The 16,053-nt window shown below is 40.3% G+C and overlaps 1 protein-coding gene across 1 annotated transcript in view; it reads left to right on the forward strand.

The window, feature by feature from the left end:
- Positions 1 to 13,577, forward strand: part of RNASE10 (ribonuclease A family member 10 (inactive)) — a 23,150-nt gene extending 9,573 nt beyond the window's left edge. Inside the window, exon 2 of the mRNA XM_054565641.1 lies at positions 12,772 to 13,577. Coding sequence (XP_054421616.1) covers positions 12,777 to 13,424 — 648 coding nt within the window. The 5' untranslated portion in view covers positions 12,772 to 12,776 and the 3' untranslated portion in view covers positions 13,425 to 13,577. The remainder of the gene's footprint in view (positions 1 to 12,771) is intronic.
- Positions 13,578 to 16,053: the final 2,476 nt, after the last annotated feature.

A 16,053-nucleotide genomic window follows, 5' to 3' on the forward strand; every position in this document is an offset into this window, starting at 1 on the left:
TAAGACTCAGATTCAGGACTTGTGTCTTAGTATCTTTGAATCTACATGTAACAGAACCAACTGGGTTGTATCGCTCTGGGTTCTTTTTGCCCGCCATCAATAAGAACTGTGGCTCTCAATGCCCCAGTTTGGTAAAAAGGAAAGGAACTATTTATTCAAATGTTATACAGGTTTAGAATAATGGCGGAATTCTGCCATTAAATCTCACTTCCTTTAGAAACAAAGAAACACGCACACACAGTCCTGCCCCCACTTGCCAAACCAGGCCAGTTCAAGGTAATATCTCTCAGGAAAAGAAATAGTCTGTAGCTTAGCTGGGCAGATTCCTGTCTGTATCCTGGCTCCCCTCAGTCGTCCATGCTCGGCTAGTTAGACTCCTGCTTTTAATCCAAAACTGCATCCTCATGGTGGGCTGGGGAATCCTGCACTCTTTCAAATCGTGTGGCCAAGACTCTGCACGGCTGCTACGCTGTCAGGAGGCTTCTCCCCTGGCCTTCCCACCTGGTCCAGAGCTCCAGCTTGGCTAAGAAAGAGTATGGCTAAGAGAAAGAGCGAGAGCTCCCTCTCTACTCCCAAACCGCACGGTTCAGCCCCACTGTGGTTGCTGCACCTGGGTTTAAGTACCGGTGAGGATTTTCCTCTGTAACCCCATTTCCGACTCTTCCCACACTGGGCTACACCTGCCAGTAGTCAGGTTTCTCTTCTGCCCTCCTCAGCTGCCATTGTTAGTCTGGGCAAGCGGGCCTCGTTGTGTAGAGCGCCTGGCTCTCAGAGCAGGTGGTGCAAACCCCTCGGCTACAAGGCATCCTGGGTTAGAGTCACACCCATCTCCCTGGCTCCTGAGTGGAGGCATAGTTTTAACATTACTAAAACACTGGCCAAGTTCTTCAGATATGCAAAGTAACTTTCAGTGGCCCTGCACCGCTTCCCTCGCCCCCAAAGTGATAGCCATGGGGGATTTTCTCCATTTTGGGGGACCTCTAGCTCAGCATCCTGTTCCGTACAGAGTGATGTGGGTAGATAATGTGTCAAAACACACTACACGTTTAGGCTGAATATGAAAGGTCTGAGGGGAGTTAAGCTGGGTGGCACATTGGAGATGAACAGGATAGTGAGGAAATGTCTTCTATTATTTTAAAAGAATTGTTGATGTAAAAGGAGAACCAAATTTATTCTATGCAACTTTGAAGAGTTAGGACTAGAACAGGGAGGTGGATTTCACTCAATATTAGAAAGAGCTCCACAAAAAAGAAATTGTTGAATTATGTTCTTGGAGTGTTGAAGCTGAGGCTAGATGAATAATTGGTAAAGCTATAGAGGGAAACCTTTGACCTCACATCCTCTAAAATTTTGTTCAAATCAAGTCTCTTGGAACATTAAGACCTTGTTTGCAAAAGCCTGAATAACAACAGTACAGTTCCTCAACACTCTAGCTATCCAGAAGGAAAGTACTGTCTATTGTGTAGCACTAATTACATTTCTAGGCATGTCCATTTCTGTAGATCCTCTGCAGGCCAGGAGGGGAGGAGGTGCCTGGGGTGGGGGTTGGGGATGAGAAGGTGGCTAGGTTAGGAAGAATAAGGATCTGTGACGGATCCCAGACAAAAGTGGAAGTAATTCACTGCTTTATCAGCAAGAAAGGCTGTAGCAGTTGAAAAATCGGCAGCAGCAAACAGGATGAATTCACCAGGGAAGGGACAGAAGCAATGCCTCAGGGAGCATGGGAGGGGGAAGGGTTACACAGGAACTTTGGGAAAGGAGTGGTTTGTGTGTGGAAACTGCACAGAGGTTCAGTCAGTGATTAAAGAAGCCATTTGTTCCAGGAGGCAATTTAAAGGGAGGATGTTTTGTGTGGGTAGTAGTTTATGAGGAGAGTGTTTGTCAGGGAGAGGGTTATGGGGCTAGGGATGTGAACGGGAAGGAGCCCGTGTTGAGACAGGTGGTTGGCTGGGAACTTGCTTCCCTAGGGCTGGGTGTGGTGCCATGGGAGAGGCTGCCAGGGGCAGAAGGAAGTGTCCCAACTGTGGCCTTTAAGTATACACAGATTTAAATATATATATTTAAAACTTTAAATTAAAATATGTTGTGATTATAAAACAATACATACTAAAGTATTACAGAACAATTGGACAGTATAAAAAAGAAATAAAGAGCTCCTTTGTCCCCTCACTGTTACCAGTTTGGTGTAGTCACTATGGATTTGATATATTTTTTTAGAAATTTCTAATCTCCACTTGGTCCCCACTTTTTTCTTTGAAAATTTTCAAGCCTAGAGAAAAATTGAAAGAATATTGTGATGAACACTAGTATACATATCTTCCACCTAAGTCATTAATTATTAACATTTTGCCACATACACACTTCCTTTTTTTCCCTGAGCCATTTGAAAGTGTTGCAGACTGGAAAACATTTTTTATGGAAAAAAATTCTCTTCCTTCGATAGCTAAATGCCTTGACTATTATCATTTCCTGGCCAGAGCACCAGACAGTTTCACAAAAAGAAAGCAAGCCTCTTTACTTTGAAATTTTAGCTTTATTGTTCTCCCATGGGATGATTTTTGCACAAGAAAATATCTGATTTGCAAATTGAGGGGCACCCGGGTCCACTTTCTTGACATAAGCTTCATTTATTTATTTCTGTTTGAGGTAGTTGCTGGCTATTCTTTCAAGATTGTTCCTAGATATAAGAATGTGAACATGGAGGTATGTGAACTAATTTTAACATTTCAGAAATCTTAATGAAAACCACAAAATTTACTCTGAAAAGACTACAACATGCTAAAACTAAGTTTATTTCAACTATAGCAACCTTCCTGGTGACCCTGGTTATCTCATTCTTACAACTTTTTAAAAAAATTAAAACAAATGGGAAAATTAAACTGTGGTGACTCACAGGTATAATAGCAAAATTTCCTCAAAACTTGAAATTTTGATATTGAGAATTATATGGGGTCAGAGCAGCATTTGGTAAATAGTAGCCACCATTTGTAAAATCAAGGCACCCAAACTCTTAATCTATCACCAGAAAGTGTAGGGGTACTCAGAACCCACAGAGTCTAGCTTTGGGGACCAGGCATGGGGAAGTATAGTGATTTTAACATTCTTACAACTAAAATACAATCAATCAAATGGTGTCCTGACTCTTTTCTCTTACATTAATTTGATTTGTGTTATCATTTATCATAGATGGTTTTTGCCAGCTCCCTTTAAACCTATCTTGGGACAAGGTGGAGTATGAAAGGATATAAACCAACAGGCATGCTAAATACTTCAAGAAAGAGATTGGAGAGTTTATAGATTAGAAAGGAAAATTCTAATTTTTGTAACTGCTCCTTTGTAAACCATCACTGTTCAGGGAGGGGTAAGATGTTTTCTCAGGCCTTAATTCTGAGTCAGAAATATTTCCCCACTCTCATGTTGGCCTGAATGAACATTACTCACCAGCCCTGCTCACTAAGCAAACAGCAAACATATCTTCATGGTTTGGTCTCTCACATAGGTCAGAGAGAGCATGTTTGGAACAGGTTTATTTCTGATTGCACAATGTAGCTATTCATTGAAAGTTTATAGTTCCATCTGGAATTGAGTGGTGTGAATCAATCCTGTGAGTTGGATAGACAGACAAAATCAAGTACGGACTGTAAGTTGAGAACAGGAACCAGCGTGGCTTGAGTAATTGTGCAGCCTCTGCCCCTGAAGTCCTTTCTGGTGCTTTTGGTATCTTATCTCAGCCTAAGCAAGGGAAGTAACTGTAACTTAGCAAATATAGCTTCTAAAGACCAGATGGTAGTAAGTGTCCTTGCTGATTAAAAAACTAAAAGCCACCAGTTTAACTTATGTATCTTTTTTTGATTTTAGAGGCTTCTGACAATTGAATTGTAGGGTTTCACTAAAAGTTCCTGAGGACTGTCTCAAATTGAAAGGTCATATAGTTACAACTGTTTGAAAGTTTTGTCCTTTTTCTGTGAGGTTCACTGTTTCAGTATTTTGTGGCCATTCTAAAAAAGTTGTGTTACTGTTATGTCAGCCATTTCATAAATGATCGTCTTCCACTCCAGCAGACCCCCCCACACAGGCATTTCTTTGCTAGTGATCTTTCCTTCTCACTCCTAGTGCCTAGTACTACCCTGCACCTCAGGGGTTGCAAAGATTCTCCCATTGGAGCTCCCCTGACAGTCTATCTCCATATCTCCGTAGTTTTTCCTGTTTATATTGCACCTTCCAAGACCATAATTTTTAGTTAGACAGATCTGAGTTCAAATGCTGCCCTTGTCATTTACTGCTATATGATTGTGGGTATTTTACTGAATGCTCCTAATGCTTTGTCGCCACATTTATAAAATGGGGATATAGTATCAATTACCTCAGAGCATGAGATGAAATAATGTAAATAAAGTGCTTAACACAATTCCCTGGCACTTAATCAGCACTTTATAAATGCTAGTGGTTTTTTTCTTTTCATCCTGCAGAGGCAATGCATTGCATTGCCTAACAGGAAATTACACTAAGTTAATATGACTACAAGCTCAATTAAGTGTGTCAATACTTTGGGAGTTAATTTCTTTCCTTTTTTTTTTTTTTTGGATAAACAAGTTTATTTGTAAATTTAGTCAACATATATTATTGACCTAAAAAAAAACCTTCAAAGGAAGGATAAATTTAAAAGCCACTTGGAATGTTATCTCTATAAAGTGATTTTCCCAAGACCATATACCAGATGCAACCTAACTGGACCCCATCTTAACTGGCAGATTCAATAAGCTGAAGCTATGTGCGCCTCCCAGACAGCATTTACTCTAAGGGTTATTATAATACAAATTCCACAAGGGGAAGAACCAGGTATTGTTTCTTCTTGGTAGAGGAAAAACCCAACCTAGTTATGAGACCAACCATAACACAAAGAAAAGCTGCACTGACTAGTGAAGAATATTAGTAACAGATGATGCTGGTATGAAAACTTGTATTATATTCTAGAGCCCTTATAAATAAAATCCCCCTGTTAGTGTTTGCATTATCAGCTAGAGGGTTAGTTAACATGTGGTAAGATTAGGACTGATGCAATGTATAATTCACAAAGCATTTTACTGCTATGAAAATAAGTACAGTCTAGCTGGGAGAAAACCAACTGGACCCCAAATCACACAATGCTCCGCAGGTGAATGTAAAACATTTACTTTAAAAATGTTGGCACAGTGCTGGCTGGTATGTCTCATTTGTCTGTAGCATTGTCCTGTAAACCAAAAGGTCGCAGGTTCAATTTCTGGTCAGGGAACTTGGCTAGGTTGCTGGTTTTGTCCGGTTGGGATGTGTGCAAGAGACAACCAATAAATGTTTCTCTCTCACATTGATGTTTCTCTCCCTCTCTTCTCTTCCCTCCTCTCTAAAATCAATATGCATTTCCTTGGGTGAGGATAAAAAAAGTTGACACTGCAATATGTAAAATAGCTATTATAAATGCACAATGTATTCTATAGCTGCCAGGTTTACTTTTTTTTTTTTTAACTAAGTTTCACGGTCATTAAGACTTGTAAAAGTCTTGAAAAAGCCCACATTCTATCACAGTGATGCTTTCTTGTTTTTGAACCCTCCGGTTATATATGTAGCCTTTAGATAGCTTTCTGAGTACCTCCTAAAAGACTTAGGAGAGAATGTTCACATGTCCAGAGTGCCTCACATCCATTATCTTGATCAGCAGACATCTGGAAGATTATAATCTTGGGCCAACTAAGAGACGAATAATGCAAAACTCATTCTTCTCAAGAATGAACTTTTTATCATATGAACTCTTAGCTGTTCTTTCTTCTTCGGAGCATTCTGGTTATTGCCTAGTTGTGTTTTCAGTTTGCAAGACCCTTGAATAAATCTTTATCAGTTATGTCGAGCCAAGTCTTCCAGATACATACATGCTTGGTGGACAGCAATAGCTGACTGTGGCCCGGTTTCCGACCTGATAAGGCTCAGTATCAGGACCAGTGTGTGGGGTGAGGTTAGCCACCACCTTGGGCTGAAACAGTGCCACTTGTGCACTTTTCTCCCTAGGTTCATTCTTCCGTGAAACCTCTCCTGTTTAGCAAATTCTCTTCCAAAACTGGGCAGTGGTAAGAGTAAGGCAGAAGTAGGTCAGGAAGTGGTTTGAACTTGTAGGTGCAAACCTCCCCCTCTCGAAAAAAACTGCCTGACCTCACTTGTCCTTTTTTTCTCACAAAGCCCTCAAAATTCCTCTTTTGTAATTTCTTTCTTCTTCAAGGGGATTTTTTTTATTTTGAAAATTTTCAAACATACACTGACATAGAGTATAGTTAATCCCTAAGTGCACACCAGTTTCAACAATAATTAACATTTTGCCCAACTTGTTTCATTTCTCCTATTTTATTTTTATTTATATGTTCACTTATTCACAGACTATTTTAAAGCTAATTATAAGTTTATTTTTAATGGATTCTCTCTCTCCCCAGCATTGAAGTGGGAGTAGAGCAGAGGGAACCCAGCTTAGTGTGCTCAGCCCTTGACCCTGCTTCCCTAGCTCCCCGTCACTGCCTCGCAGTCAGAACCAGGTACGAATACAGTTTCATAGCTTGATATTTATTTTTCTGATAAATAATTTTGACTACATTTTCTATGCCAGAAACTGTGCCAGGTACTGAGGGTAGGAATAGAGTTAGGATAAGAAACTCTCAGTTCAGTGGGAAAGGAAAAAAGCAAAAGGGCAGTACCATTGATGTGGCCCGATATGGCTGCGGCAAGAGTGGCAGTTCGCCACGCAGCCCTCCTGAAGTCTCCTTTGTGACTCTAGAGCTACATATTATTGACAAGTCCACAGAATTAACTTCTTTCTGGAAGTTTTCTTAAGAAATCTCAGATTGGCTTTTTAAAAGCCCCTATTATTTGCTATCTTGAGTATAGAGAAACCAAACCAAACAAACCCTTTCCACCTGATTCACCCCCAATACCTATAAATTCGGGAAATATCTTTCTTCTAAAAATCCCCACAATTTCTTCAAGTTTCTGGCCCGCCTGGAGGTGATCTTCTTCACCTCCTGCATACCTGGGATGCTATAAACCAGGTAGTAGGCAAGTTTTTCTGAGAGGACTTTGTAGGAATTGGTTCATTATAATGGGTTAGATGAGCATCACTCTCAAAAATAACATTCTGGGTGAGATTTTGGTTGCATAACTGATTTTTCCATTATATCCTGGTAAAAACAAGGACAAGTTATTACTGAACTTATGCAAATAATTATACTGAGATGACAAATAAGGAGCCTTAAGAGTTTCTGATCTCTTGGCTGGGGTGTATGAGTCAGTGAGAATCAGACATCATTTAAAAAATATATTTATTCCAGTTAAAAAAGCAGAACCTAGCAATTTGTTGTGAATTACAGAGAGTTGAAGGAAAAAAAAGTCTTTTTTTGTATATTCACAATAGACTGTTAAAACAGCATTAACATTAACATAGAAAATTAAAACAATATTCCAAACAGATAACCACATATTTTCTTTTTAGTTCATTTACTCCTATAGAACTAATTCTTGTTCTTCTGGCTCTTGAGTTAGCAATTTCGTGAAACCATCTGCTTTTTTATTAAAAACAGTTCTGGAAGTCTTGACGTAGTCCATTGGTTTGGTATGAAAGTTGTCTAAGTGATGTTAACTCAAAGTCTGTACTTAAAGGTCGATGCTTCAAAGCATTAATAGTTCGCAGTATCTGGTACAGTCATTTTTCTTGAGGCTCTGAGACTGTCCTTTGTTGAAGACACACAAATTCTGGCCTGTAAGTTATAGCAGAGCCTTCAGGCAAATGTTAGAGTAAAACAAAAACTATGGGTAGGTGACAGAGTCTTAAAATGCCCGGGGTTAGCATATCTGGTAAGTTTCAGATGTGAAAGGTAATGAAGACTCCTAAGAAGAATAATACAACTTACGGGGAAATATAGTTGTTTCTTTGGCATGTAAAACCAGCTAATAAAGCCATTTCAAAAATATTTTTAGAAAAAAAAATCTCTAAAGATAATTATTAAACCTATTTCAAAGAAGTCAGTGAATGTTACACTGAGACATAAAAATGGATGATCATAACTTTTATAGAGCACGCCACCCAACTTTCCTCAGAGGTGTAGGCTGTGAGAAGACAAAGAGCTTGGCAAAGAAATTCAAAGGTTAGAAGTGATTTTGGGTATCTCCTTCTGCAGACTTTGTTGGTTCTGAAAGTTCCTGAAGAGTGGGATGGTTGTGGTCTGTTTTATTGATAAAATGTTATGAACAAAACTCCTCCAACTTTACAGAAACTGCCAAAATCACTGAGTTAGAAAGAACATGACATAGTGTGATAACTCTCCCAGGGGGTCATCTAACAAATGGACCCAGGGCTATGCAGGCCCTGAACAAGTAAGAGTCCAAATCAGGGGAACTGCCGTGATTAGAGAGGGGATATAAGGATTATAATAGTGAAAGATCTGGGAGAGGTAGGAAGGATTGGGTTCTGTGGATTGCAGGTTTGTGTGAGTTCATTTTACAAATAAAGAGTTGTTATGATTCTCTTTATAAAAATTATATTTTATTGATTATGCTATTACTGTTGTCCCAATATTTCTCCCTTTGTCCCCCTTCCACCCAGCATCCCCCTACTCCCTTAGGCAATCCCCTCACCATTGTTCATGTCCATGGGTCATGAATATAAGTTCTTTGGCTACTCCGTTTCCTATAGTACACTTTACATCCCTGCGGCTATTCTGTAACTACCTATTTGTACTTCTTAATCCCCTCACCTCTTCACCCACTCCCCACACCACCTCCCATCTGTCAACCATCAAAACACTCTCTGTATTCATGATTTTGTCTGTGTTCTTCTTGTTTGTTTAGTTTGTTTTTTAGATTCGGTTGTTGAAAGATGTGTATCTGTTTCCATTTTACTGTTCAGAGTTTTGATCTTCTTATTCTTAAATAAGTCCCTTTAACATTTCATATAATAATGGTTTGGTGATGATGAACTCCCTTAGTTTTTTCTTGTCTGGGAAGCACTTTATCTGCCTTTCATTCTAAATGATAGCTTTGATAGAGAGAGCAATCTTGGCTGTAGGCCCCTGCTTTTCATGACTTTGAATATTTCTTGCCAATCCCTTCTAGCCTCCAAAGTTTCTCTTGAGAAATCAGCTGACAGTCTTATGAGATTTTACCTGAAGGTAACTAACTGCTTTTCTCTTGCTGCTTTTAAGATTCTCTCTGTATCTTTAAACTTTGGCATTTTAATTATGATGTGTCTTAGAGTGGGCCTGTTTGCATCAATGTTATTTGGGGTTCTCTGTGATTTATGGCCTTACATGCCTATTTCCTTCCCAAATTAGTGAAGTTTTCTTTCATTATTTTTTCAAATTGATTTCCATTTTCTTACTCTCTCTTTTCTCCTCCTGGCACCGCTATGATGCAAATGTTGGACCTCTTGAAGTTGTCCCAAAGGCTGCTTATACTAACCTTATTTTTTTTTAATTCTTTTTTCTTCTTGTTGTTCTTATTAGTTGTTTTTTAATTCCTTATGTTCCAAATCACTTATTTGATTCTCAGCTTCATCCACTCTACTGTTGTTTCCCTGTAAATTGTTCTTTATTTCAATTAGTGTATCCTTCATTTCTGACTGGATGTTTTTATGCTGCTGAGGTCCTCACTAAGTTCCGTGGGCGTTCTTATAAACAGTGTTTTGAACTCTGAATCTGACAGATTGTTTATTTCCATTTTGTTTAGTTCCTTTTTTTTTTTGGAGTTTAAAAAATTTTTTTTAATTTAATCTTTATTGTATTTTTCTCCTTTACCATTTAGTCCATCTCTGGAGTTTTGATCTGTTGCTTCATTTGGGCCATGTTTCTTTGTCTTTTCATTTTGGCAGCCTCCATGAGTTTGTTTCTATGTATTAGGTAGAGCTGCTATGACTCCTTGTCTTGGTATCGTGGCCTAAGGTAGTAGGTGTCCTGTAGGGTCCAATGTCACAGCCTCCCCTATCACTTGAGCTAGGTACTCAAGGTGTGCCCTTTGTGTGGGCTTAGTACACCCTTGTATTTGAGTCTTGGTTGCTGTTGGCAGGTCAATGGGAGGGATTTACCCAGGCCAGTCAGCTGCAAGGGTTGGCTATGACCATTGAGCAACAATCTCTGCGCTCCATGGTGGATAAGCTGTGTGGGGGCAGGGTGGTGGTGCTCTGATGTGGTCTGAAGCTATCCACTGCTTGGGAATTGAACTGGCAACCCTTTTGTTTGCAGGCCAGCCTTCAATCCACTGAGCCACACCAATCAGGGCTTGGGAGAGGATTCTTTATTCTCTTTTCATGTTTTAAATAGACCTTTACCAGAATGAGTGGGCAAAATAGGCACCAAAGAGAAATAGCACAAGCAAATCGTGAGGGTGAAATGCCATAAATGCCTTGCATGAAGTAAGTGCTCAATATTGATAGTTGTTGTTACTATTATTGTTGTAAATTATCAATATCAGCACTGCAAAAGATCAGGTTGGTAGACTTTGCAGATCTCAGAAGAGGCTCCCAGATCACCATTTGAAAGCCCCTGCTTGAATGACAAAATAAAACATCCTCCTGTAAGGGGCTTGTTGATACCTAGAGAGTGTTTGTGTAGTGCTTTAATAGTTTCCAGAGTGCTTTTAAAAATATTACTTCATGATATCACTTTTAGTTAAAGAAGTGACTAGAGTCAACATTGTAACTTTCCCGGTCTTCCTCACCCAGGCTATAGGGACTGACAATGATGGTGCCACTTTGAATGCTCTCTTTTCTAGAGCTAAATCATCAGATATGAATAATATGAATATACTTATGGGGATGTGATGATTGGCTGAGGGTTAGAAAGAGGGAGTGGAGAGTGGAAAGCTGAGATAGGCTTCATTGGAAAAGTATGCAGAAATTCATGATTGACTCATATACTCCAAATATTCTAAAACACCAAAATAGCCATTTTGGAGAGATGACCCAAATAAAGACCAAAAAGCTTGACATAACAGCAATGACAGGAAAGAGTTGAAGAAAGTACATGGGGAGAATATAAGGAAATGACTTGGTTTGAAATTCATGGGCAAGATCAGGGTGCTATGCGCCTCAGAAGAGTGGGTGTAACTGAGGAGTGGAGGAATTTATAGAAAAAAATCAAACTGCAATTTCCCAGGCTTGAGACATTTCCTGTCTTGGATGTCTGGGTCTGTCTCAATGCCCAAATAGTCTTACTTCAAAGTGTTTGTGGGAACAGAAAGGAGACTTGGCTGAGTGTATTTATCTAGTGTTGGGTGGGAGGAGTTTGGGGGGAGTGGGCTGAGGAATAAGTCTGGGTTTAAGAGCACATGGACCACAAGGTGATCATCATTTTTCAGAAGACCAACCTCTAGGGCACTTCTCAGAGGGAAGGAAACCCTGGGAGGGAAGAATTTGTTCAACAGGAGGAAACAAGAATCCTTGAAGCTACTTAAGTGTGTAGTAGGTAAGTCACAGTGGTTTTGGATGCCCCAAGGAACAATATGGACTATCCTTTCTCTTTTAAAAAGTTAAAAAAATGTTTTGAAATATTTTGAACTTTAAAGAAAAATTACAATAATAATAGAAGGAACTCCGGAATACCCTTTACCCAAGTACATTATTTTAAAAAACTTTTTCCCATTTTTTTTATAGTTTTATTTCTTTCCCTCTAAATACACATGTACGCACATACATATAATCTATGTTTTGAACCATTTGGGGTTTGAGAATAGTTTGCATATACCATGCCCCTTGGCTCCTTTGTAATTCAGAGTTCATTCTTTCAGAACCAATATATTCCCTTAAGAAATCATAGTACAATTTTAAAATTCAGTATTTCAAACATTGATATAATACTTCTACCTATTCAACAGAGTATGGCTTTTTTTTTTTTTTCCTGGTGGGGACCGTCTCTTTGATACAGGCTGAGACCGGTTTAGCGGGGAAAAGATGTGAGCCCTTTTGCTCAACTTTCATTAGCATCTTTATTAGTGGAAAAACCTCAGCAAGCCAGTTGTTTGGTTGTCTTTGATTTCATTCTTATTCAATTTTTCCCTAAGAGCACAAAACTAATGAGTATAAAATACCAAGTGCTAAGAGAACTTTAGTAGTAGAAGGGCTCTGGTGTGACAAGGGTCCTGAAATGTGAAACTGAACATCTCCTCTTTCACCTCCCGCCTCCCTGTCTCGCCTCAGCATAGGAGCGAGAATGGACTATAGCATTTTTACTATTTCCTTTCATCTTTTTGGGGGGAAGAGTAAGTAGCAAGGAGGGTAATAAAGAAAGACTTTAATGTGCAAAAATGTATTTGGGATAAAAATAAAGAGATGGTCTCTTATGGTAATTCTAGTCCTTCACTGAGAATAAGGCTATCTACAAGAATTTCTCTCAGGGGAAATTCCTCTCAAGGGAAGTGTGACACTGCGCTTGCTTATCTTCTCAACCAGCCTCTTGGGTTACTTGCTACTAATTTCTGTGTAAGAGTCAGTTGATGTCAACTCTCCCCCACTGTTGCCCCACTTGTGAGCCAATTTCAGAACTGCTTCCCCTCGTCCTTCCCATTCTGCCAGATCCAAACATTAAAACACAGCAGCAGGGAATGTGGTGGGGAGGGGCAGGAGGTGCCTTGAGGGGGACTGAGTGATGTAGGGTAAGGGAAAGGAAACCCCAAAGGCAATGCTGTCAGGGTTGACAGAGTCTAGGGTCTCTGCTAGAGCCAAGTTTCATCTCAAAGTTATTCCTTCCTTTTCCTTCCTCCCCCGGCCAGGCAAAATGAAGCTGACTTTGGTGCAAATCCTTTTCATGCTGCTGCTGCTGCTCCTGGGCCTGGGGATGGGCCTGGGGCTGGGGCTTCGGATGGCCGCAGCAGTCCTGGAAGATGGTGATGAATCTCTGAGTGAATTTTGGTCCAGTGACTCCCAGGACAAGGCCAAGGCCACTAAGGAGGGAGAAGGCACCCGAACAACAGAAACCCTGCTGCTTAGCAACAAAGGGGTGGTCCAGCCTGCCTGGCCAGAAGACATGATCCTCCATGAAGATGAAGTTGGAGGAAACAAGATGCTCAGAGCTGAGGCTCTCTTTCAGAGCAACAAAGACTATCCCAGGCTTGATCTGATGGCCCGGGAATGCAACGCCTTGATGGCACACAAGATGAAGGAGCACAACCACACATGCATAAGCCAGTACACATTCATCCATGAGGAGCTAGATACCGTCAAAGCTGTCTGCAATGGTCCTGTTGTTGCCTGTGAGCTCCAGGGAGGCAAATGTCACAAAAGCTCCCGTCCCTTTGATTTGACATATTGCAAGTTATCCCAACCAGGCCAAGTCACTCCTCACTGCAATTACCTAACTTTCATTTTTGAAAAGTTCATTATTATATCCTGTAATGACATGAAGGTCCAGGTAATTTCAGGATAATGAAGCAACTTTCCTCTTCTTTTTCTTCACCTTCTCCTCTTCCTCCTTCCACTTCCTCTTTTTCATATTGCTTTCTTCCTCTTAGGTTTCTGGCAAAAAAGTTTCTGCCAAAACTTTTGAGGCTGGTCTATTCTTTATCATTCTCCCACGAAAATACAATTCTTCTTTGACCGAGGGTTCACCTAACTTGCATTTTGTTCCTGTGATTCGAAGTGGCAGAATAGGTTGACAATATCTAGATTCTCTAGGTTCTTCCTCTCTTAGATCCTATCTCCTGCTCTAGAAAGAGGTTAGTGAAGAACTGCTCTAGGCTTTCCTGTGGTCCTAGTCATTAGTCTGTTCCCTCCTCTCTTTGTCTTTGGGTGTGAACTACAAGAGTTTAATGCATCCTTTACCCATGTCCTTTCCTACTACCCACCCTGAGCCTTTAGGACAGTAAACCTCCTGGACTTTCCATATAACACTTCTCTGCTATAGATGCAAAGTAAAGTAATTAAATCTCTGCACCTGGAGAATCATGTGGAACACATTTCTTTTTTTTTTCCTTCCTTTTTTAAAATTGGTGTCACTGGTTAACAAAATTATATAGGTTTCAGGTGCACAATTCCACGCAATATCATCTGTACACTGTGTGTTCACCACCCCAAGTCAAGGGAATAGGTTTCTTTCCTGAGTCTGAATATAAGGCCTAAATTTAGGGATTTATGGATCTTCTCATAAGGATCTATGGCCTCACAGATGAAGACAGAACTTGTGCTGGGGCAAGGACGCCCTCTTTGTCTTGACAGTTCTCTACCCTTTTCCCTTTCCTCCATATTTTAGTACCTGTCTCTTTGCCTTGCTTCTTTTTTCCCCCTCTCTTTCCTCTGTTCTTTTCTTCCCTTTTTGGGCCCTCCCTATTCTTTCTCTAAATACTTCAGAATTCACAAAGAGAAGAAGTGTAGAGAAAAAGTTTTTATTCGCTCTCCAGGAAAAGAGGGTCATGGTGTGGTAAAGTACACCAGCGTTGAGAGGTGGGAGCTTTGAACATTTATTGGATTATAATTAGATTAAAAAAGGGTGGGGGTTGCTGTTGTGTGGCCCTTGGGCTGCTGGGGCATTGTAAGAGGAAGCTGCAGTTTGTTCCAATGTTACCTTCTGCCTGTGGCTATAGGGAGTTGTTAGTTCTACTTTTGCTTCCAGTAATTTCCAGTCCTGGTGATAAGCTTGGAAGAGTAAAATGGCAGTAATGTTTAACTAAGTCATAGGCCTGCTCAGCAAATGGTGCCACAAGAGCAAATAGGACTGACTTTATCCTTTCATCCCCCCTCTGATTTTAAAATGGATTTATTCTTAATGACATGGCTCAGTTCCAGTTTCGGGAAGTAGGGAAGTAGTTCTTGTGTAAGAACGTCAGGCGGGCTGGGGATGCAGAGCTGTCCCTGCCTGTGGGTCCGGGGCTGGGTCATTAAGGAGAAGAGCGTGGAATTGGACAGCCTGAAAAGCAAGAGCTGTGGCTGGGGGCCATTTGTGGAGAGAACCTTTCAGAGCTTGGACACTCTGTTGAATGAAGGATATGAGATATTGGAGGAAACATGACCTAAAAACAAGAATAAAGAAAAAGACTGTTATAGGTCCTAGGAAGGGAATTAGTCTGGAAACCAATACCAGATATTGAACTTAAAATCTCAAAAAGGGAGAGGCAGAGTAGTAGGTGAATGACTAACACTGCATCAGTAATTCTCAATAATTCCAAGTCAAAGGATGAAAGGAAAAAATGAAACATTAGCTTGGAAAACTAGAAAAACTAGGATTCAATCAGTTTGTGGGTGACAATTGGACATTGTGATTTCCATTGAAATGCAATTTCTCACCCTAAAATCACCCTAATTTAATCAAAGAGATTTCATTTCCCTGCCTGGTTTGGCTCAGTGGATTGAGTGCTGCCCTGCGAACCAAAGGGTTGCTGGTTTGATTCCCAGTCAGGGCACATGCCTAGGTCCCCAGTTGGGGATGTGCAGGAGGCAGCTACACATTGATGTTTCTCTCCCTCTCTTTCTCCCTCCCTTCCCCTCTCTCTAAAAATAAATAAATATAATCTTGAAGAAAAAAAAACAAAGAGACTGCATTAAGTCCAGTTTCATTTTGGCTTGATTATTTGCACGAACACAACAAGAGTAGTAACTGATTATATAGGTTCTTTCAAATTTGCTTTGCTGGAATTTTACAAGGAACCTTCAGACTGAGCTTTAGTCAGCCTCTCAGGGCAAAGAAGCCAAACCACAAGTTGCTATCTGGCTTTGCCTGAAATACCTATTAGTTTGAGTGGATTCCTCAAGTTCTTGATGTCCCCAAAATGTCTTGAGATTCCTTTATTGCCATCTGTCAGGGAAGCAACCTTGGTTCCTTACCTAGAAAGACTTCCATGAACCACATAACAAAGCAAGGTACCAGGCCATTTCTCCAAGGGTCTTTTAATGGCTTTGAAAGTAAGTTTTAATTATTTAAGGCTTTCTGGTGACATCCAGAGTCCAGGCATGACTCTTTCAATCATGACATTCCAGACAAAGACTTGGTTAATAAAACCGCTTTTGGAAACCAGTGGTATTATAAAGAGAACAGATTCTTACTGGGTTTATACAAACAAACA

The sequence above is a fragment of the Pteronotus mesoamericanus genome, unplaced genomic scaffold, assembly GCF_021234165.1.
Source record: "Pteronotus mesoamericanus isolate MK-2021 breed Mesoamerican mustached bat unplaced genomic scaffold, CSHL_Meso_final contig_164, whole genome shotgun sequence".
NCBI lineage: Eukaryota > Metazoa > Chordata > Mammalia > Chiroptera > Mormoopidae > Pteronotus > Pteronotus mesoamericanus.